This window comes from Monodon monoceros, unplaced genomic scaffold (genome assembly GCF_005190385.1).
Source record: "Monodon monoceros isolate NGI ecotype Baffin Bay Population unplaced genomic scaffold, NGI_Narwhal_1 Super_Scaffold_19, whole genome shotgun sequence".
NCBI lineage: Eukaryota > Metazoa > Chordata > Mammalia > Artiodactyla > Monodontidae > Monodon > Monodon monoceros.
In genome coordinates this window covers 48,379,788-48,404,024 of record NW_021703775.1, presented here as the reverse complement: position 1 = coordinate 48,404,024, position 24,237 = coordinate 48,379,788, and the positions used below count along the sequence as shown (strand labels likewise).

At 43.3% G+C, this 24,237-nt stretch overlaps 1 protein-coding gene across 3 annotated transcripts in view; it reads right to left on the bottom strand.

Annotated features, from left to right (window-relative positions):
• Positions 1-10,330: 10,330 nt before the first annotated feature.
• Positions 10,331-24,237, bottom strand: part of FSHR (follicle stimulating hormone receptor) — a 166,241-nt gene continuing 152,334 nt past the window's right edge. For 2 of the 3 annotated variants that reach the window (XM_029232671.1, XM_029232673.1), the window contains 2 exons: positions 19,027-19,212; positions 12,927-14,745 (listed from right to left, as the gene is read on the bottom strand). In XM_029232671.1, the coding sequence (XP_029088504.1) occupies positions 13,512-14,745; positions 19,027-19,212 (1,420 nt within the window). In that variant the 3' untranslated portion in view covers positions 12,927-13,511. Of the gene's footprint in view, positions 10,740-12,926; positions 14,746-19,026; positions 19,213-24,237 lie in introns of those variants that run through there. The other variant, XM_029232672.1, reaches the window with a different exon arrangement.

The following is a 24,237-nucleotide window of genomic DNA, read 5'->3' as shown; positions in this document are numbered from 1 at the left end:
GTGGCAAAATATTTTATTGCTGCCATCCCCACGGTGGACCACTGGGGGTTATGAGGATTGAAGTTGGTAAGCATACATTGTTTACTAAATTTTTTCTCCATCTAAAGTTATTTTCTTTCTTTCCTTATCCAAGACATAAGGAGTTAATACTCTATACAGTTTGAACAACTTGGTATTGATTTTTAAGCAACAAAAAAACAGTTGTTCTTAAAAGACTCAATAGTTGATGACATTGACTCATATATGTTGTTTCTGTGCTTACCACTACTTCTTACACCCCCTATTTCCCTGTGAATTTACTTCCTCTCACAGGTTTAAGGTGGTCAACTCTCACTGTCATTGTAGTCTGGAAAGTCTGCTTTGCCCTCATACTTGAACAATGTTGGCAGAAAGAGTACAGAACTGTCCATTTTGAAGCTATAGCCGAGTTTTACTAAGTATTGATTTCTGTTGATAATCCTGCTTTCCTGGTTGGTCCTTTGTGACTGACTCTCCCACTAGGGCCCATGCTGGGCTCTCACTGTCTTCTGGGCTGTGCCCTGGCAATGGAGGAGTCTGAGTCATGTGACATGGACTGGGTTGTTCTTCAACACTCCTTCATTTCCTTCCAGCTGTTTCTTCTCAAGGATGTCTTGAGTTTGCATAACTCACTGAGGACGTATGAAGGCCTTGAGTTTGGTTAATTCACTCTCTCCAAAGTTCTCATGTTGCCCATCTGGCTGCCCAATAAGTTCTCATTTTACGTGCGTCTACCCTGTCTCCCCAGCACCCTGACTCTCCTTCCTCTATCAGGCAAGCCCTTGTGTGCCCTGTTCTCTAAGAGTAAAGCAATAAGAGGCAGCAGGAGCTCAGTTAATTACATCACTCTGAGTTAGACACTTTTCCCAAGAAACTTTTACATTTCAACTGGGCCAATATTCATGATGTTTGGGTAGTTTCCAGTGTTCTTTCATGCATTCTAAATCATACATTCTTTCCAGAAATAAGATATTTCCCCTTATTTATAGTTGCAGAAACTGAGACTCCTAGACAGAAATTGAGAATCCTAGTGATTTCCTTAAGGTCACAAAACCAGTGAGAGGTTTAAACTTCAAACTAGGTCTTTGGGCATGTTGTTCCTTGCTCTTTCCACCATAATGCATCTGATTGATAGGGTGGGGATTTCAGGTATTGCAGGACACTGGTAGGGATGGGACTCTGGATTTGGTGGGGGAGAGGGTGGTGGTGATGAGGGAAAGAGGTGAGTAAGCTTTACTTTCCTTCAAATCACATCATGTGTGGGACACTCCCACCACACATGCAGCCTGCAGATCATAGTGTCCTAACTAATTATCCATAGACAGCAAAGCATACACTAATAATCTTCTTATGATCCCTCATCTTTGGTCATGCATCGATACAGGCACAGACCTCCTTTTTATTCTGTTGAGGGTGAGAAGCATTTTATGAATTCTACAGCATCTTAGGAAAAGACTCCGAGAGTCACTGGCAATGGTAAGGTTTGCAAATATTTGCTAGACTTGGGGATAGTTGTTGAACATGTGGAATGAAAGTGGATTGTCACATGAACTGCAGAGGCACACTGAAGGGATGGAAGGGGTCATGGAAAGAGCTGTGGTTTGCAACTAGACAGATCCTTTATCATCCTGTCTCAGCATACATCCCCTTCACAGATCCTCCTGATTATATCCCTCTGTTCATTTATTTATAGCACTGTACCAATCTGTCTTTGTGTTGCTTCTTTCTTGACTTAGCTGTTCATTATCTGCCTTCCCAGGCAGAAGGTGATCTTCATCTGGGCAGTGGCCACCTTGGCTATTGTGTTTATGTCTGTATCCAGGAGTCTGGCATAATACTCAGAACATACTAGGAGCTCAATAACCATTGAAGGAAGGGAAAGAGGGAGGGAGGAAGGGAGGGATGAATCAATCCTGGCTCTGCCACTTGCCAGCCATGTAATGTTGGATAACTTCTTTCCCTTTTCCTCCTAGCTTTATTGAGATAAAATTGACATTATAAATTTAAGGTATACAGCATAATGATTTGGTATATGTATTTATTGAGAAATGACTACCATACTGTTTTAATTACTATAGCTTTGTAATATAGTTTGAAATCAGGAAGTGTGATGCCTCCACCTTTGTTCTTTCTCAGGATTGCTTTGACTATTCATGGTTTTTTGTGGTTCCATATGAATTTTAGGATTTTTTTTTTTCTATTTCTGTAAAAAACATGCTGTTGGAATCTTGATAGAGATTGCATTGAATCTATAGATGGCTTTGGGGAGTATGGAAATTTTAACAACGTTAATTCTAATCCATGAACAATCTTTCTGTTTGTGTCTTCAGTTTTTTTCATACCTGTCTTACAGTTTTCTTTGTACAGATCATTCTGTACAATAAATTTAGGTTAAATTTATTCCTAAATATTTTATTGTTTTTGACACTATTGTAAATGGGATTGTTTTCTTTTTCAGATAATATATTGTTAGTATATAGAAGTGCACCTGATTTTTGTATGTTGATTTTTGTATCCTGTAGTTTCACTGAATTCACTGATTAGATATAACAGGCTTTTGGTGGAGTCTTTAGGATTTTCTATATACAAAATCATGTCGTCTGCACACAGAGATAATTTTACTTCCTGTTTTCCAGTTCTGAATTCTTTTTTTTTTCGGGGGGGGGGGGACGTATGCGGGCCTCTCACTGTTGTGGCCTCTCCCGTTGCAGAGCACAGGCTCCGGACGTGCAGGGTCAGCGGCCATGGCTCACAGGCCTAGCCGCTCCGCAGCATGTGGGATCTTCCCGGACCGGGGCACGAACCCGTGTCCCCTGCATCGGCAGGCGGACTCTCAATCACTGCACCACCAGGGAAGCCCCTGAATCCTTTTATTTCTTTTTCTTGCCTGATTTCTCTGGCTTAAGACTTCCAGTACATGTTGAATAGAAGTGTTGAGGGTAGGCACCCATGTCTTGTTCCTTATCTTAGAGGAAAAGCTTTCAACCTTTCACCATTGAGTATGATGTTAGCTGTGGGCTTGTCATATATAACCTTTATTATGTTGAGGTATGTTCCTTCTATACTCAATTTGTTGAGCATTTTTATCATGAATGGATGTTCAGTTCTGTTAAATGCGTCTATTGAGATGATCATGAGTTTTATTCTTCAATCTATTCATATTATGTACTATATTCATTGATTTATGTATGTTGAACCATCCTTGCATCCCAGGGATGAGTACCACTTGATCATGGTATATGATCCTTTTAATATGCTGTTGAATTCAGTTTGTTAGAATTTTACTAAGAATTTTTGCATCTACATTCATAAAGGATATTGGCCTTTAGTTTTTGTTTCTTGTAGTGTCATTATCTGGCTTTGTATCAGACTAATGCTGGCCTCATAAGATGAATTTGGGAGTGTTCAGCTTTTTGGAAGAGTTTGAGAACTATGGTAATGATTCTTCTTTAAGTGTTTGGTATAATTCACCAGTAAAACCATCTGGTTCTGGGCTTCTCTTTGTTGAGATGTTTTTGATTACTGATTCAATCTTCTTATTGGTCTGTTCAGATTTTTTATTTCATCATGATTCAGTCTGGTGGTTGTATTTTTTAGTAATCTGTTTCTTCTGGGTTGTCCTATTTGTTGATGTATAATTGTTCATAATAGTCTCATTATCCTTTGTCTTTCTGTGGTATCAATTGTAATGTCTCCTCTTTCAGTTGTAATTTTATTTATTTGGGTCCTCTCTTTTCTTTTGTTGCTTAGTCTAGCTAGAGGTTTGCCAATTTTCAAAGAGCCAACGTTTAGTTTTTTTTTTTTTTAATTTATTTTATTTAGTTATTTTTGGCCGTTTGGGTCTTTGTTTTTGTGTGTGGGCTTTCTCTAGTTGTGGCGAGCGGGGGCCACTCCTCATCACGGTGCACGGGCCTCTCACTGTCGTGGCCTCTCTTGTTGCGGAGCACAAGCTCTAGACACGCAGGCTTAGTAGTTGTGGCTCACGGGCCTAGTTGCTCCGTGGCATGTGGGATCTTCCCAGACCAGGGCTCAAATCCGTGTCCCCTGCATTGGCAGGCAGATTCTCAACCACTGCGCCACCAGGGAAGCCCCAACTTTTAGTTTTGTTAATCTTTTCTATTATTTTCCTGTTCTGTCTTTCACTTATCTGCTCTGGTCTTTAGTTCCTTCCTTCTGCTAACTTTGGGTTAGTTCTTCCTTTTTCAGTTCCTTGAGGTATAAAGTTAGGTTGTTTGAGAGCTTTCTTTTTTCTTAATGTAGGCATTTATCACTATAAATTTTCCTCTCGTAACTGCTTTTGCTGCATCTCATAAGTGTTGGTATGTTGAATTTCCATTTTCATTTGCCTCAAGATATTTCTTTATTTCCCTTTTGATTTCTTCTTTAATCCATTGGATGTTCAGGAGCATTTTTGTTTAACTTCAATGTATTTGTGAACTTTCTAGCTTTTCTCCTGTTACTGATTTCTAGTTTCATACAATTGTGGTCAGCAAATATATTTGATAAAATTTCTATCTTGAATTTGTTGCCACTTTTTTGTGGATTGATTATATGCTTGATCTGCCCTCACAGATGTGAGACCTCAGGCTCTCACAGGCCACAAGAGTATTTGTAGGCACAGGAAGTAGTAGGGATGCTGAAAACCTTCCTTCCCTTTGCCAACGTTCCCATTACACCCCATCCCTCCATTACTATGTGGAAGCTGTTGTGATTGTAGTTTGTATATTAAAGAATTTTTGTATTAAAATGCCTGTCTAAAAATAAAAAATATTTTATCTAGGGGGAAAAAAAGCCTTGAAAACCTTCAGTAGTTTTCTCAGTAGTAGGGATGGGGGGCATCAGTCCATCTCCAGTTCTTCATGCAGACCCATCATTAACATCTGCAGTATTCAGGTAAGGGTGCCAATGGAGGTATTGGACCCTAGCTCCTCCCTTCTCCTCCCATCCTGATTCCATCCAGCCTGGGGCCGCCCCAGCCTGTGCCTCTGACCTCCATCAACACCCTGTGAACTGTGATCCTCAGGCCTTGTGGTATGCACACTGGGGGTGTGGTTCACCAATTTGGGCAGGAGATTTGGGGGGCCCTAAGTATCAGCACATTCAGTGTAGGCTTGGGTGGTCGTGTTCCCTTGGCCTTGTGGACTCCTAGACCCCTTGGCTCTGGGTGGGGCATGACTGCAGGAGGCCAGAGTGGTGTCCAGGGCAGGGACCTAGTTGCCCAGATCTAAGGGCACTTCTGTCCTCATATTGCTTTGTTGTGAAATGACTGATTGTGGCAAAGAAAAGGGCCCAGGCCATGGAATGGTCTTATTCTCTTTAAACAATGGCTCTTTTAGGGATGAACAAAAATACACTTAAAGTAAAGATTATTCCCTTCTTGAGGAAATAATTTAGTTTTCAAATTCCTTCTTAACTACCTCGGCCCACAGCCAAGTTTGGCCCATGAGTTAGGGCTCTCCTGGGTTAGAGTACACTTCATGGACTTCATTGTTTTTCCTTCTGGCTTTTGCTGAGCTCAGCTGCCTGCCAGTCAGGGGGATCCTGTGCTTGGAGTCAGGAGGAAAAATGTTGTACAGGGAATTAGTAAAAATCCTACTTGAGTGCTGGGCTTTGCTTTGTGATTCTATTTTCCTTTTTCATTGGATTAAATTCACACCATCAAGGCTTCACTGTGACCTCTGAACACCAGCTGTGAGAGAACGTGGTCGCTGGTTAGCTGTTGGTCCGGTCCTGCTGCCGGAAGTGTCTGATTTAGGCTACTGCCCTTCATTTCATGCTGAGACTGGTGTTTACAATATCTCTACTTTTAAGTAATTCTAGGAGTGGGAGAGCAGGAGACTGGAATTCTAGTCTTACTCTGCCTTCCCTTAGTATGTCCAAACCTCTGAACGGTGATTTCTTCTTTTTATAACAAAAGAATACTTCCTACCTCACAGAAATGTTTTGAGGACCTAATGAGCCAATGAAAGTCAATGTCTTCTCGAATGCGTAAAACTCACTGAAATTTAAGAGATTATTATCACTATGGTGTGAACCATTTATCATCTCCTTTACAAAATGACAGCTCTGCAGGAGAGCAGCTTTGTAGCAGGGAGAATGGAGAGACAGTGGTGGAGGATGTAAAGTGTGGGCTGGGGAAACCAGAAGGATGGGGGCCCAAGGAGGATGAGGTGGAGCAAACTGTTAAAGGAAATGAAAGTGGCTGAATTCAAGATCTCCTAGTGTTCAACGAAGGCTAGGCCAGGCCATCCACGCACAACAGCTCAATAAATACTTACTACAAACTTTCCAGTACTTTTCTGCCACTTCACCTTCACCTTTCCAGAAGTAAAGCTATCACAATGACCTGGCTCCCTGTAGTTTTTGTCCTTGTCCCTTACTACTCTCTCCCACACCCCTTTCTCTGCTCCGGCCACACTGACCTTATTTTGCTGGAACTCAACGAGCTTATCGTAGCTGGAGGGCTTTTGTGCTTGCTCTTGCCTCTGCCTGGACCAACCTTCCCTCAATATTCACGTCTCACTTTCCACTTCCTTCCTGTTTTTAGTCAAACGTCACCTTTTCAGGGAGGCCTTTAATTATTCCCTGACAGTTTATATCATATCCTGCTTCCTTGATCGGTGCTTTGTCCTGGGCACTTACCACTGTCCAGCATTCAGTACATTTTACTTATTTCACCTGTATGTCCTCTGTTCCCTCTCCTAGAATGTAAACTCCATGAGGGCAGAATTTTTGTTTGATTATTTACCACTGTTCTTCCAGTGACTGGAAAATTCTGGCTTACACTAGGCACTCAGTAGATATTCTTTGAGTGAATGAATGCAAAACAGAACTGTGTGGGCTTCTTCAGAGTTTTTGATTTCTGGAGGTAGCCACCAGTGATGTAATTTATCCCAACAGCAAATATTTACACAATTCCAAATGCTAACCATTATGTCTTTCGATTAGATTCCCTCCCACAAGTAAATTGGCTCTTGAATTTTGATCTAAAGCTGTTCACTGAAATACATAGCAAACTAAGCTGCCTTAAGCACTCCAGACATCCTAGGAAAGAGGGATTAACACACCAGCCTGACTGACCCACAGCCAATGTTCTGTTAGCTTAAGGTGCATGGGGCTCTTCCAGGGCTGTTTCCTGGAAGCACTACCATGGACTGTGGCATTGGGGAGCCTGGGCTGGAAGCAGCTCATGCTATATTTGGAATAAATGGAGAGGAGGATTTTGTCAGAATTTCTGCAGGGATGTGGCCTGTGAAGGATTCCCATCACTTTATAGACAGAGACAGTGTATTCTTATTGGTATTTTTCAAGTTTTCTTCCTTCCTCTCCTTCCTTCTCTTCCTCCTCCTCTCCCCCACCTAAAGGAAAACAGAAACATATAACCCCATTTGGTAGATTGATTTTTGGGAGACTAGGAACCCTGTGGTACAGCTTATGCTGTTTACGAAACAACTTAAAACCTTCTTTACCCAAGCCTCATCTTTATGCACCTCATTAATACATGGAAGTTTAAATGACCCTAGCTAATGATACATGGGGGAAAAAATTGCCTGAAAGTTCTCTAAATGCAGAGCCAGAAATGCTCTTTGCATCTTATTATGTGGAAAATATCACTAAAAAGAAGATGATTTTTATAATATTCTCTTTTTGTATTTGTTTATGAAGAATGCGTCAAGATTCAAGGAACCCTGTGTTGTAAAGAAAACAGGAGAAAAGGAAGCAAGAGCACACAAATCGTGCTCTTACAGACTTTGGGATTTAGTGCATTTTTGAGACTTTTCTATCCCAGAACAGAACACGCAGAGGCTGTGGGTAATGCTATTGGAGAGAATAGAATATTATGAAGACCTGGGGTCCTGAAGAAGATCAAGCTGTCCTTATACTGATGTCTGAAGTGAGGAGGCCTTGAAGACCTTCAGCAATATTTTTCCATTACTAATCCTTTGAACCAGATCTTGGGGATCCAGATCATGTTACATAGAGCCCTGGGAAGTCTAAACACCATGGTCTCACTAGTGGGCCTTTCTACTGGGATCTAAGACTCAGGCCATTCAGTGTTTTGAGTTGAACCCTTTGCAACAAGTTGAAAGCATTTTAAGCCCAAGATGGGCAAGTTCTAGCCCAAAGAGATGCAGTCTGGGCCTGGCTCCCTTCCACAGTGCTCCTTTGTTTAACTTGTCCTGCCCTTGTCTCTCTGCTTCTCCTCATATCTTCCTTCTTCCTATCCTAGTGCGTTTCTTTTGTTACTTTTTTTCTTTATTCTCCTTTTTCTTTTCTACGTCTTGCCTCAAACAGGGCATTTCTTGGGCAATGTCTGACTCTAGAGGTTGCTTTCAGATCTGAGAAACTTTTAAAGTTTGTTCCAGGGAGGAGTAGAAGAGACTAACATGGGGAGGAGGAGAGGGGCTAGGTGGAGGGAGAGAGGAGAGAGGGACGAGGACACAGAATGTGAGGTGTCAGTGTGCCGTGTGCATCTGACCTGGAGCCTCACGGTCTTCATCCCGCGGGAGGGGATCTGAATTGACTCAGGGTGGAGGATGAGGTTGCCATCATTCCTCCCGCTGTAGCTCCTCCTCTGCCGCCCTGGCTGGCAGAGCCATCCTGCTGTCCTAGAGGCTAAATATGGCACAGCTTCATTGTCCCACCTCCCTTACAGCCAGGGTAGCAATCTTCAGGAATGGGGAGGAAGGAGTGTTTGCTGAGGGCCTTTGGGGAGAAATTTTCTCCCCTTGAAAAGAAAGGTGCATGGAGGAAAGACCTCTCTTCTTTGTTTCTGGATTTGTTCATGCCTACCTGTGGTGTCTGGAACTGCTACAGCAACCTTGCTACCATGAGGGAAGCGTGGCTGAACACTCCAAGGATGGTGGGGCAAAAACATGGATAGGTCTTAGGTCCTTGAGACCATTAAGCTGCCCATCCAAGTCTGGAGCATCTTATATAATTGGCCTCATTACTTAAGGTATTTTTAGTTGGAATTTCTGCTGCTTGCAGCTGAATGAATACATTTTGTTGAGAACCAGCAAGCCTGACCTCATGGTTGGGCTTTATTTTGTGCTGACTTCTGGTTAGTTTCTTTAATGTTATATATTAAACAGACACAACTTTCTATGTATTTGTCCTGTTTATCTAATGCTCTCTTCCCTCTCTATCTGGATCGCTGTCCAGAGTCGGAAACTTCATTCTTTGCTTGTCTCCATAAATTTTCGTAATAAAATGAAATACTTCATAAACCCAAAGCTTGCAGCTATCACACTAGAATAAAAATATCAGTTTCAGCGATGTTTTGCTGATTTTCTCATGAATGCTAAACGGTGTTGGCCTAAATAAGGCAGAGTATCACTTCTGGTGTGATCTGTTATATCTTGCTGATGCAAGCACAAGAAGGGCTTTTCCTCTTGTTTTATTCCACCCTCCATGTATCCCTTCCAGAAACAGGGTCTGAAGGGTACCTTACATTTAACATATGGAGCCCTGTGGTGAAATACAGTCTCCAGTGCCATCACCCCTCCTCCCATTATTGCTTCTGAAATGTGGCAAGATAAAAATTGTTTATTAATCTGTATACCCAGTTCATCATTTCACTCTGTTCCCTAAGAGCTTCTGGATTTACTCATTCAGTTTCTTTGCTCTGACCCCTCCAAGGAGGATCCTATACTGTCTGACAGCTTCTTGGGATTCAGTGAAGGAGAATCAGGAGGAATGGGGCGTTGAGGAGGAAGGTCATATGAGAGGCTGGCCAGGATGGGACTGAAGGAGTTTATGGTGGGTTAAAGTTTGAGGAAAGATACATGGGAGCAGGTCCAGGTTGAGGTTGGGGGGTGGGAGGTAAACATGCAGGGCTGGCATTCACCCAGTTTGTATCAGGATGGCCCAATGGATTGCTCACAGCCAGGGTTCATTCTGAGATCAGTACCTGGGTTGTAACAGTTGTTAATATTTTGACTCTCACCTCTGGAGACATGTGTACTTTAAGAATTCTCTGGGAGATATTGGCCCTCTATGGTGTTCAGGATTATAAATAAAAGTTTTAGAAAAAGAACAATTTGGGATAACATTTTGGCATTTATTTTGGTTGTTTTTCTTTTCTTTTTTTGTTTTTCTGTTCCTTTCCTTCCCCTTTCCTCCTTCCCCATCCCCCTTTCTCCATTTTCCCTTCCCTCTTTCTCCTTTCCCCCTTCCTTTTTCTTTTATTTTCCTGGGTCACCACTTAACACTGAAGCATCACCCTGGGAGGTGCAGACTAGAGGTGTTACCTGTATTGTTACTGTTTAGGGGCAAGAGTAACTGATACACTGGACTCAAGTTGTTTTTCATTCAAATACAGGAAACAGAGAAAGTGTTTTTCCCTTAGGACTTTTCTGAAGGGTTTAGAAACACTGAATTTAGCTACCTATAAATATATTTGCTTACTTGAGAAAAGTCTTCTCTCTTACCAGGAAGTGTAGTGACAGAGTAATGCAACAAAAGTCTTCTGAGCTTCTCTTGGTGTAAGTTTATCTTTGAACATATTCTTGACTCTCAGAACCACTGTCTGTTAAACCACTGGGTCATCAGCAGCTATGCTGTGAAATACTTAACACTGTATCCTGTTTTTCATTTAACTGCTACTTGCTTTTGAGTCCAAATTCAGAAATACATTCCCTCTGGCCACAAACAAGGAAGAAAAATGATTGCAGATGGAGTTGGGAGAGCCCAACAGTGCGGCAGCGTGGCATGGGGGCCTGGGGAGGAAAAAGCTAAATAAAAATGCTTCATTTTCACATAGCTCTAGACCTGTGCTCTCCAATAGAAATACAACATGAGCCACAAACATGATCAACTTAGGTAATTTTATTTTATTTATTTATTTTTACTGGAGTATAATTGCTTTACAATGGTGTGTTAGTTTCTGCTTTATAACAAAGTGAGTCAGCTATACATATATATACATCCCCATATCTCCTCTCTCTTGCGTCTCCCTTCCACCCTCCCTATCCCACCCCTCTAGGTGGTTACAAAGCACCAAGCTGATCTCCCTGTGCTATGCGGCTGCTTCCCACTAGCTATCTTTTTACATTTGGTAGTATATGTAAGTCCATGCCACTCTCTCACTTTGTCCCAGTTTGCCTTTCCCCATCCCCGTGTCCTCAAGTCCACTCTCTAGGTCTGCGTCTTTATTCCTGTCCTGCCCGTAGGTTCTTCATAACCTTTTTTTTTTTTTTTTTAGATTCCATATATATGTGTTAGCATATGGTATTTGTTTTTTTCTTTCTGGCTTACTTCACTCTGTATGACAGACTCTAGGTCCATCCACCTCACTACAAATAACTCAATTTCGTTTCTTTTTATGGCTGAGTAATATTCCATTGTATATATGTGCCACATCTTCTTTATCCATTCAGTATGGAGGTTCCTTAAAAAACTAAAAGTAGAACTACCATATGACCCAGCAATCCCACTACTGGCACTTAGGTAATTTTAAATATTCTAGTAGCCTCATTAAAGGATATTAAAAAAATAGATGAAATTAATTTTTAAATATATTTGTCTCAGTATGTCCAAAATAATATTGTTCCAAGATGTAATCAATATCAAGATTTTTGAGATACTGTAATTCTCTTTTCTCTGCACTAAGTATTTGAAAGGCAGTGTGTCTTTTACTTACAGCATGTCTCAGTTCAGGCTTGCCAGATTTCAAGTGCTCAATAGCTACATGTGGCTAATGGCTCCTGTACTGATCAGCTCAGCTCTGTACTATTTCTACTGTACTTATTCCATTTCTCACTAATGCTCATAATAGGTCAAGATGGTGCCAGGTCACATCAGCAGAGGTGATTGCTTTTTCTTCAGCCCTGTAAGGACTCCCCTGTTAATGCATTTGGGACCAACTTTTGAAACGGGGCAAGAGAAGGAGGGATTGGCTTTGACATGGAAAGAGGATACTCTCCGAGGAGACTCGGAGCTTTGTGGGCTGGTCATGGCACAGTGCTTGATGGGGATTTGTGGTTGGTGTCTATGATCCAGATTATCCAGATGGAGTCAAAGGTGAAAATAGGGGAAGTATAGTTATGTGTCAGGAGTAATATGATGTGATGGAATGAGTTCTAGATCATGGTCGGGAGAACTAGGCACTAGTCCAGGCATTGATCTGGGAGGAGAGAAGTAAATTGACATTCAACAAGCCTATTACAGCATCAGGCACTTTACACCTATTTTCTTTTCCAGTTCTTATAGTAAGCCCAATAGTTAGATGTTATAATCAACTCCCATTTACAGAGGAAGACACTGAGCCTAGGGAGGAGGAGTCCTGGCTTATCATGGAGTAAGAATAAAATCTCAGCTCCGATTCCAAAGCTGCTGTTTTTAGCATTATAATCCATATGCACGCCATATAGGTTGTGTCTTCTGTCAGGGTTTGACTGAAGAAGCAAAAGCAGTCATGCATGCATGTAGGTATATGTGGGGTAAATATTTGTTACAGGGAATTGGCTTACATGCTTGTGGGGATTGGTTAAGTGGTCTCTGTAAGGATGTTGTCTCTACATCTGATGCTAGAGCTTGAAGTCCACAGGGCAGGCAGTCATAAGGGAAGATCACGAGCATGCTTGAAGCCAAGCCACAGGCACGAGACGGACCCCCACAAGGTCAAACTGAGCTCCATTTCTGTTATTGCGGCTTCTGACCTTGGTGATAAGTGTTCTGCAGAAGTTGGGGTTCTTCATCATGGAGCTAAACACGTATACTTGGCTTAGGAAGCAGAGAACCTGAAGAAGATTTCAGGGGATAGTGGAGCCATTGCAGGCCCAGCTGTTGCATCACAGCAGTGAGCTGAACCAGCAGCTGAGCAACAAAGCGTAAGTGAGAAAATGGCTGCAGCTTCCCTTTCACCCTCCTATATTCCTGAGAATCATCCCTGTGGCCCACATGGGAAGCATATAAGAAAGGGAATTCTGGCAAGTGTAGTTCAGCCTACTCAAGTTGACACATTACAAAGCCATCACATCGGTGCTCAGTAGATATTCGTTGAGTGAATGAATGAATGAATGAATGAGTGTTGTGTGGCCTCTCTTGGAAGTTCCCTGGGAGTCAGAACACTTAATTTTGGCTCTGCCTCTTGTAAGCCAAGCAATTTTGAGCAAGTCACTTAACCCTTCGAGTCTTGTTTTTCTCATCTATAAAACTCCAAGAATAATTCCTGTTCTGCCTGTTTAATAGGACTTTTCTAGGGATCGGCTGAGATGACCCGAACAAAAGCACTTTGAACATTTATAAAGGATAAAACAAATGTGATGTAGCATTACATTATTTTAATTATTAATGTTGTTATTAATACTTCAGCTTCCTAATGAATCACATAGATTTAATAGTTTCTGACTAATTTACCTTATGGATGTTCCCGGAAGATTAAATTAGATGAAGCACGTAGAAGTGCTCTGTCAGCTCTGCCATGGCATATTCTTCAAAGGCAAGACTTAATTGTCATTCAACACTCAGAAACGTTTGCACAGTGTGTTTTAGTTCTGGGCTAAATGGCTTAGGGGGATAAGTGTGTAATTGGAACCATTGGTAACCCTGGGAACTGGAGGGCAATGGCCATTCCTTGGATGAAAGTTGTGGGCAGTGGATGAGGTTTCTGTCCTATAGGTCTGGGCTTGCATTTCATAGAAGCCAAACTTGCTCAGCAGAATGAAGAAATCCCTGCGGAAGTTCTTGGTGAAGATAGCGTAGAGGAAGGGGTTGGCACAGGAGTTGATGGGGTAGAACAGGACCAGGAGGATCTTTGACTTGGACACAGTGATGAGGGGCACCTTGAGGGAGGCAGAGATGGCAAAGAAGGAGATGGGCGCCATGCAGAGGAAGTCAGTGAAGATGAGCATGGCCATGCGCTTGGCAATCTTGGTGTCACTAGAGGAGGATGTGATGTTGGGGTTTCTCACCGTGAGGTAGATGTGAGTGTAGCAGCCACAGATGACCACAAAGGCCAGGACGTTGAGCACAAGGAGGGACATAACATACAGTTGTGACAAGGGGCTGTCAATATCCATAGGCAGGCAGATGCTCACCTTCATGTAGCTGCTGATGCCAAAGATGGGAAAGAGGGCGACTGCACAAGCAAAGATCCAACCCACCAGCATGACGCTGGTAGCATGGCGGAGCTGTACTTTGCGTTCTAGCTGCATGGCATGGGTGATGGTGTGCCATCTTTCCAGCGTGATGGCTGTCAGAGTGTAGACTGAGAGCTCAGTGGCAAAGACGGTGAAGAAGCCAGCAGCGTCACAGCCTGCTCCAGTTTGCCAGTCAATGGCGTAGTTGTGGTACTGGCTTTTGGTGTGGATATCAACTGACGCTATGAGCAGCAGGTAGATCCCAATGCAGAGGTCGGCAAAGGCCAAATTGCACATAAGGAACCGGGGGACTGTGAGTTTGTATTGGCTGGTGATCAGTATTAAGAGCACTAAGATGTTCCCAGTGATGGCCAGGATGCTAATGAACCATATCAGGACCCTGAGAATATCATACCCCATGATATCTTCACATGGATTGAATGCATCTGGCTCGGGGGAGCAAGTGATGTCAACCACTTCATTGCATAAGTCATAGTCAGATTCACTGTACATCATGTCAAATCCTTTGGCGTAGCTGGACTCATCCTCTTCTGCCAAAGAGACTCTCTGACCCCTAGCCTGAGTCATATCATCGACTTCTTGCCTTAAGATAGATTTGTTGCAAATTGGATGCAGGTCAGAGCTAGAAAAATACAAAAAGGAATAGAATCAATATGTTGGATCCAGATTGGCAAATATATCACTGTCTTTACACGGGGTAGAGAGTGGGGTTTCTTCCTGAGAGTTTTTTTTTTTTTTTTCTTCTAACAGTTTGTCTGCCCTTGAGGCTAAACTCAAGGGTTAATGCTGCTTACTGTAAATGAACAGAACAACTCGTGCATATATTCCTAGAGTTGGATGGTCCACTGGGGAAACCATCTGGCCACAACCTGAATGTGGGGAGGAAGGCGCCTGGGACTAGCTAAGCTTTGCTGTTAAGTGCAAATAATTTACAGACGATATCAACTCTACCCTCACCCTTCCCCATCTCCGTTCACCTCTCTCTTCATATGCCTGAGTAGGGTATACCCCCTTTCCTCTACTATAAACTCCAGTCCTGGAAGATCTGGACTGTTCTCTGGCTCAAATAAGAGTTTATTTTATCTACATAAATTAGAAGATCAGAGGCTGTAGTTGGTTCCCAGCCAGCCCTGTCCCTGGCTCTTTGGTACTCAGGCTACCAGGAGGTCTGCTAATTTGCCTGTAAATGTTAGTGAGGGGCTTATTCTTTATTATTTCACTCCCCAGGGGCCACAACAAGCCTCAGGCATGTATTTGCAAGGTAATCCTGGCTCTCTCACATTAAGTAGTTCGCTAGTGAGTGCCCAAAAGGGCAAGTGCAGGTGCAAGGGGGCCTAATTTATTCCAAGATTGTAACTCATTCCCTGAGGAGCTGCCCCTTCTCGGGCTCACATTTCTGTCTCAGCTTTCCCTTTAAACCCCAATGTACAAGAGGCCTCATCAACAGAACAGAGGCACTTGCAGAAGGGATTTGAATGAAAGCCAGATGATAAATATTCCATCCAGACAAGTGGACAGTGCATGTAGAGCCAGAGGGTACTAGTTATGTTTTGAAGCAAAGGCTTAAGGAATGGGAATGTTTCACATTGGGTCTTCTTTTGGATGGAAATGCGTGTGTGTACACGCAGGCACACACACACACACACCCACAAACACACACACACACACCCCATTCCCTTCCTCCCTCCCTGAAGGGCAAGCTCACAGCAATGGTATTGCATATCTCCCGGGCCTTAACGTAATCTCTTAAGTGAGTGGGGAGGTGAGCGTTAAAACTCTTCAAAGACCCCCCTCCCCAATAAGATGGAGAGAGTGACTGGGGCGTGGAGGAGGTAAAGATTCCATTAGGTACTAAACGATGAGGGCTGGCCAAGTGTGCCAGCAGACCCGGACTGAACTTTTCCACATCAACCTCTAGGAGAAGGGGCTGTTAGTGAGAACCCTCTCCTTTCTCTCCCCTCCAGAAAGTGAACTGAATTGCCAGAAAGTCATTTTCCCTTGGATCAAGGGACTCCTTTTTTTTTTCTTTCCTGGATAATGTGTCATTTGTTGTTTTAGAGACTGATAGAGCTTCTCACAGCAGTCACAGTTTTCACTAAGGTGGTTAAACAGTTAACATATGTGTAATTGAAAATGTGCAGAAAATCTTTTGGTTTAGTCAGAGATCTTACAAGAAAGGTGAGGCAAGTTCAGAGATGGGCAAAGAGGGGACAAGAGAATCACTTTGTTTCTTATTCTAACTCCCAGTTCCTAAACCCTGTCATTGGATTAGCGGCAGCCCAGTTCTAGGAACAGGAAGTAAGTAACCTGGTGCCAACAGACTGTGATTCGGTTCACTGAAACAGATCTGACCATCTAGACAGACACAGCCTTCACTTCCCGGGGCTTATGTTGGGTTCGGTGAAGGTGCTTATTTTTGATACTGCTACGAACATATTTTAAATATAGATGCTTCCCTTTCCTGAAACAGAAGTGACCCAGTGACATGAGTGGGGGAAGGGTAAACAATGTATGTCTCTTAGAGAAGAACAGAAAGAAAAATGGAAGCAGGGGAAATAAAATCATGCCTCTGCAGTACCTCGGCAAATCCTAAGTTTTATAAAGAGTTGGGAATTCAGTTTGGGGTGAGGTTAAAAAGTAGTACTCTTGGATCCCAATAAATCAATGAACAGATACTTGGGAAATGCATGGCGGAGTGGCCGAGAGCCTGAGCTTTGCAGACAGACAGACAGACCAGAGAGGTTGGATCTGAGTTTGTTTGGTGTTCGTCAAGTTATTTACTGTCTCTGAGCCTCAGTTTCTGCCTTTGTGAGAAGGGAATAAAAATGGTGTTTTTACCTTTGTGAAAATTAAATGAGATAAAGCTGCAAAGTATCACAGTGCCTGGCAGTGAGTCCTTGACAAGTATCAGCAATGTGAAGAGAGAGGATGTGGTTACTTACTGAGTTCATGTTGAGGTCTAGGCCCTATGTGAGTACTCAATGAATAATGCCACAGTGCATCAGTTTAAAATCTAGCCGGGAAGAAAAGGCCTAAATACAATAAATAACAAAACTAGGGCAAAATATCAATGCAAGCTGAGTATGGACATAACTGGTTAAATGACAGATGAGGGGCATGGTTAATATGGTCTTTCCATGAAAGTCCACGGGGTCCATGGGCCAAAATGTCACAGTCACAAGGGCCTAACATTTACACTTCAGGCATTATTTCCAAATGGGGATTGGAGGAACAATTTCATCACACAACTTTAAACTCAAATGTCATTACCTAACCACACCTACAGTTATCTTCTGAATAGCAGAACCATATTGCTTTGGGTTTGTGAATTTGTTAAACAAAGACTAAACACCATTGCTATTTTTGTTACCCCGTTTTGGCATGTCTTCCTAGAAGAGGCGTGGGCCTCTCCTTTGCCGCACCTGACGAGCCCTGATGTAAGTTACAATAGGGACCTAGAGAGGGTGAGAGCCTGGTGGTCTGGAGGGATCAGGGAAGCCTTCAAGTCACGGTACAGTGTAAGGCAGACGCGGAGATTTCTAGTCGCGAGAGCCCTGAGGCCACATCTACACTACGAAGGGGAGTCTGAGCAACAGAGGAAGAGGATATATTTCTCTGGGGTGTGGGCGCTGAGGCAGACAGCACATGATGTACAGCTCCTTCAGTGGTCTTAATGTCCTCTGAGATTTCTCCTGGGGGTTATTTAGTTCCAGGGTTTTGGCAGTGAAATGGGTATCTTTCTTGCCCTGGCTGGAATATCTCTTCCTGGAATATAAAAGAGGCGGGCCTTGCTGCCTTAGCCCAAGCCCTTAAGAATTCTAGTCATTAGGAAGAAATCCCCTGGCCCTTGAGCTAATCTGTGAGGAGTGTCTGATTCTGGAGAGTTCCCCAATGATGCATGCTAATTCTGAAGAGCGGCCCCTTTCCCGCAGATCCTTTAAATGGGTCTGAGTGTGGACTGCTAGTTAACTTAGGGTGTGTACTGTTTGGCTGTTTCACTTTGCTTTAGAGAAGGGGGCACGTCTGCATGTTAAGGTTGAATAATAGAGACTGCGTTGAGCAGTTGAAAGAGCATCCCAGAAGCTGTGTTCGTGCTGGGCTACAGTACAGGAGTGGGAATGAGGCGTCATCTGATTGAGTGCCACGGTGTGGCATGAACTTTATCAGTGAGTTCAGGAGAGGCAGAAAGCTTTGAGAATTCCTGATACCCAATAAACTATATCTCCAGTGGATCCTTTAAATACCTGAACATGTAATCTCTAAAGTACTCCCTCTCCGCTCTCTCCAGAACCTCAACTTTTTAACCTGTCACCCACTAGGACTTGGCTTTGTTTGGACTACCCTCTGTAATTTGGGGCTCCGGGAACCTGAGCAGCCTGGAAAGCCAAAGTGAACAGGTGTCACAATCTTAGCCCTCCCTCTGAGGTGCTAAGCTCCAAAGATGGGTTAGGGAGGTTTCGAGTTGCTGGGATGTGTTGCGGGTGCGTGCATCAGTCTTTGCTACGGCACCTCTGCTTCTCCCTTCCAAAGCCGACTTTGATGGTCCCTGGCACACTCATGGGGTGCGGAGTTTGGAACTTGAAGGATAAATCCATGTCGGGACAAAGGGAAGAGGGAACAAATATTTCTTAAGCATCAGCCGCGAGTCAGGCTTGCTTGGTGTTTTTCATGTTAGCTCCTTTAATATTTGGTAGGTAGCCTGCCATGTGGGTAGCCCTCTCCTGTGAGCCCATTTTCAGAGAGAACACTAAAGCTTTGATCTAGACTCTGCCTAAGGGATTTCATCGTGGGTGCCTCTGCCAGGGGATCCTCTTCATGCCGCACAGGTGTAGAAGTTGTGGACCAAGGTCTGCGTTGGAGAAATGCCCAAGTGGGGCTCGGGGGCGGACACGAGAAGACTCACATCTGCCGCCTCCAGTTGGCAAAGATGCAGCAGTGGCTGGGGTAGGTGAGGCTGGCCTCCACGAGTGTGACAAAAGCTTCCAGACTGGGGAGCTTTTTTAAGTTGTAAGTTGACTTGGCCCGCAGCTTCTTAAGATTTCCTAAGCCATAGCTGGGCAGGGAATGGATCCTCGTTCTTGAAATATCTCTGTGAGGAGAAAAGGTAAACATAACCTGATTACTATGGGCCTAACATTTTCTGCTCTGTTAGCCGTCAACATAGCAGCTACAGTAGTAATATTTTTACAGGGGTGAGGAGGGAGACTCCAATTCATCCAGCACGCCTTGGTCAGATTAATATTTGGCTAAAGGGACATTTGGCCCTTATATTTGTGGTAGGAGGAAATAGATAACATGCCACTCTGTATCCTGGATGTACTTGCATCCTGGCTGATCTGGGGCTTAAATGTATCTCTTTCCCCTTCCACAGTCTATCTATAGAATAGATACCCACGAATTTGCATAGGACCAAGGAAGTGAGATCATTTCCTCCTCACCATAAAACTAGATGTAAAAATATATCCAGTGAGCTGGGGTGGCATCTGTGGCCATATTTCAGCAAAGGATGCAAAGAGAACACACCATAAGGGGAAAAGGTATCTGGTGGGCAACAGAGGTACCCTCAGCACAAAGTCAAAGTGGCAATAGAGAGTGGTGGTGGTGAGCGTGGCATCCACAGCCAGACTTGCCTGCTCATGTACCCTGCCCCTCTATCTATTAGACTGGTGACCTTGGTCAAGTTATCTCATTTCTCCATGTGTCAGTTTCCTCGGCTATAAAACAGGAATAATAATCATACCTACCTCAGAGGGTTGTTGTGAGAATTAAATGAGCTAAAGTTCATAGAGAACTTCCTGACCAACAGACAGCACTTGATGACTGGCCGCTGTTATCAGAAAACATCTCACACACACACACACACACACACACACACACACACGCAGTTGTTCTTGCTTTGTCGGAGAGCCTCTGCCTTGGTGAACCAGGAGGTCTATATGGAAACCAGTGTAAATGGTCATTTTAACCAGGTCCCTGTCACTGGAGGGTTCCAGAGTCCCATCCTTTCTGGCAGCAACACCAGTAACATGGGCCATTTTCTGGCAGCACCGTTGGCAGCTGAAACCCTCAAAACAACCTGACCAGTGGGGTGGGAGTGAAGAGATTTAAATGGCATCGGCTTAGACCTGTTGGGCCCAGAAGGTTGGCCGTAAATGAGTACTTCTGATGGGAGTGGTAGCAAATGATGACCAGGATGGATTCATTTCAAGCATCCTTAGATATACTTGGTGAAGGAGAATCTTCTAATGTCTGCATTTCCTGTAAGTCAAAGCACTGGGCACTAGGAGCAATGAAACTCGGGGGTGTGAATATATATCTGCTCCCCCGTATGTTCTCCCAGTCTGGTGAAAATTACTTTCTCAAAGCCTGGTTTTCATTGTGCCATTCATTCTCTTGCTCAAAAGTTTATAATGCTTCCTGTTGTTCAGTGAAACCTACTCGTAGCTGCTGCCTTATTGTCACTTCCCTTTCCCAATCAAACTTCTTATACTAGTTGTCCATACTTGATGTCACCATTTCCTCATTTCCTAATCCAACTTAGTTTCTTCCCAGTCCCTAGAGAAACAATACACACTAAGGTAGCTATGATGACCAGCACATCATAGCCAGCGCTTTGTACTTCATTAGAAGTTCTAACCTTAGTTCTTCATTGGAAGTTGCTCTTAGTTCTAACCTTCTTGATTTCTCAATTACATTTCACCCGTAAAACACTCCTCCTTCCTGAGACAGTCTTTTTCTTGGCATCACATTCTTTTCAATTTCTTCTGACATCTACTTTGACTTATTTCTGATTTTTTCTTTTTCCTTTATCTATCGGAGTTCCTCTAAACTCAGGCCCCTTTCTGACTGTACATAATCTTCCCAGGTGATCTCACCCACTTCCTTGGTTTCAGATACCAGGTATATGCTGATGGCTTCCCAATGTATATCCCAGTTCAGATACTACTTCTGAACTCCAAGCCCAGATAATCCACTGTCCATCAGATCCCACTCTTTTGATCACTTGCAAATACCAAAACTGAATTTACCATCTTCCTTGTAAATATGTTCGTCCTTTTGCTTTTCTTATCTTAGCAAATGATTCCTCCATCTCCCCCTGTCGTTCAGGATAGAAGCCTGGGAGTCATCCTTCACCCCTCCCCCTCCCTCCCTCGGACTCAGTTTTCTTCTTCTCACAAGCCTAACTTTTACATTTGTTTCAAATCGGTCCACTTTTTTTGCCACAGCTTTAGTCTAAGTCACCATAATCTCTGCCTAGAGAGAAAGGCAACAGTCTCATAACTGTTCTTCTCATGACCATTGTATTAAGGTTCTTCAGAGAAACAGAACCACTAGGATATATAGAGATATAAGAGGAGATTTATTATGGAATTTGGCTCATGTGACTTTGGAGGCCGACAAGTCTCATGATATGCCATCTACAAGCTGGAGACCCAGGAAAGTTTGTGGTATAATTCAGTCAGAGACAAAGACCTGAGAACCAGGACAGCCACTGGTTTACGTCTCAGAGTCTGAAGGCCCAAGAACCAGGACCCCTGACGCACAAGGCCAGGAGAAGATGGATGTTCCAGCTCAGGAAGAAAAGAAGCACATTTGCCCTTCCTCTGCCTTTTTGTTCTATTAGGGCCCTCAACTGGTTAGATGATGCCCACCCACACGGGGAGGATGAATCTTCTTTACTCAGTCTATTGATTCCAATGCTAATCTCTTCTGAAAACACTCTCATAGGCACACTCAGAAATAATATTTTACCAGCTGTCTGGGCATCCCATGGCCCAGTCAACTTGACACATAAAATTAATCATCGTGGCCATCTAGCTCTCTCTCTAACGCAATCTTTACACTGCAGATTGGGTGATATTTTAAAAATGCCAATTAATTGTGACTTCCTGCTTATAACCAGTCAGTTGTTCCCCATTACACTTCCAATGAAGTACAAAGCATTGGACATGATGTGCTGGTCTTGCCTCACTTCTCTCATATCCGTTCTGTGCCCTTTTCTGTGTTCTGCTCTGTATTGCAGGAGAGGTGGCCTCCAAGGGTTCCATTTCCTAGGTACCACCTTGTCAATCAGCTTTCAGTTGGGTTCAGCAGATGGCACTGGTGGGACTGGAGGGTGGGTGGAAGGGTGAACTTAGGCATTTCTCATTCCTTCTTTACCTCAGGCAGCAGCTCCTCTGTGATTGCAGCTGTCATCACACAGATCTGCTGAGGATCCAGCAGCTACCAGTCGTCCCAGTTCCCACATCCTCACTGGGCCCTTAAGTCCTAGGACTAGTAGCGATAATCTCAGGACTGCTAAAGCCCTGCTTGATATTTCGACAAATTTACATTATCAGAGTTAAGGATTACCATTTATGTAAAACCTATGTAAATTTTACTTAGTTCCCCTCCTTGTTAGATGCCAAATAGATCAAATTTGTCAATGCTATTGTTCAAATACTTCAGTGTGCTTGCTGATTTTTTCGCTTGCTTGTTCTATCACTCCTGAGAAAAGTACACTAAAATCTCCGACTATGATTTTGGATTGGTATACTACTACTTCAAGTTTTGTCAATTTTTGCTTTACATATTTTTGAGGATAATTTTTTAGGTACATATAAATATAGAATTTTTGCATCTTCCGGGTGACTTTCTTTATATCTAGTTATATTTGTCTCCTGACTCTTTGGACATTCCTTCTTTGCTGGTTCCTTCCTGAACTCTAACTTTTAGACCCATGGGCTCAGAACCTAGCCTTCTTTCCTCCATTTTCACTTAGCCTGTAGGTGAACTCCTCTAGTCTTATGACTTAGACACCATTTATATGCTGATGTCCCCTCCCCCCTCCCAATTTTTATCTTGAAGCTGCTTTTCTCTCCTAACTCCGGACGCATATTTCAGCTACCTCCTTATAATCTCTACTTGGATGTCGAATAAGAAGGTGAAGCTTTAGACATTAAAAATTGGGCTCCCGATATCTCCCCAAACCTGCTCTACTTACAGCCTTTCCAGTTGTTCCTGCAAAAACTTGGAAGTCATCCTTGACTCCTCTTTCTCTCACACCCCACATGCAAACCCTCAGCAAAATAACTTGGCTTTACCTTCCACATAGATCTGGAATTTAACTACTGCTCACAACAGTCATTGCCATCACCATGAGGTAGAAGTTCTCGGTGTTCCAAGGTCTCTTTTCTAGTTCTTGCCTATGTATTCTAATTCTTCAGAGCTGGGGTCCCTGGAGATAAGTGTCTGATCCATGAACCTGTGTCCTTGTGAGGAGTCTTCGCTCTCTGCTGCTGAAAGATCCAGGTGTCCTGTCCTGTTCTCCACTTAGCCTTTCCAGTGTTGCAGAGCTTCTCAACTGTATTCTCTGCCCTAAAATAACCTTTCTGGTTTCTCTCTTCAGGCAATTGCTCCTCTGACCAGTTCTGCTATTGATACTCTGGTCCCGGAGACGAAGTTCTTGTTTTGCCTGGTCTATGGGGTCGTCTTTTTCCCCTCAAATATGGAAGGGAGCAAAGATTGCCTGTTTTGTCTAAAGCAGTTCAAGGCTTCCTCCAAGGAGTGAGGTGAAGGTATAAACAAAGTGCTTCAGGAATAATTTAAACCAGGGCAATCATTTATTACCTGCCGTCAACATTTTTCATATTTCTAAAATCAAGTGATACAAAACAGACTATTCTTACTTAGTTATGCCTTCCCCCCTTGATTTTAAAATATACAAAAATCACAGTAATTGAATATTTCCAAAAATAAACAGATTTTTGTATTCTGTGCAGTGCCATGCTATTCTCTCATTGACTCTGTAGTCGATTAAAGATGACTGTAAATTCTTTATACTCTTCCATAGAGGGTCTGTTTGCCCTTCCCTTGAATCCAGGCTGAACTGTGATGTCTCTGGCCTATAGTAGAGTATGATGAAAGTGTTGCTGTACCAGCTCTGGACCTTGCCTTTCAGAGCACTGATAGCTTCTAAATTGGTCTTATAGAGCCCTAAGCTATAGTGAAAGAACTCTGATGCCCTGAGAGTGCCATGCTGGAAAAAGTCTAAGCCATGCACAGAGGGTTCTGGAGGACAAGGTACCGTGTGTGTGTGTGTGTGTGTGTGTGTGTGTGTGTGTGTGTGTGTGTG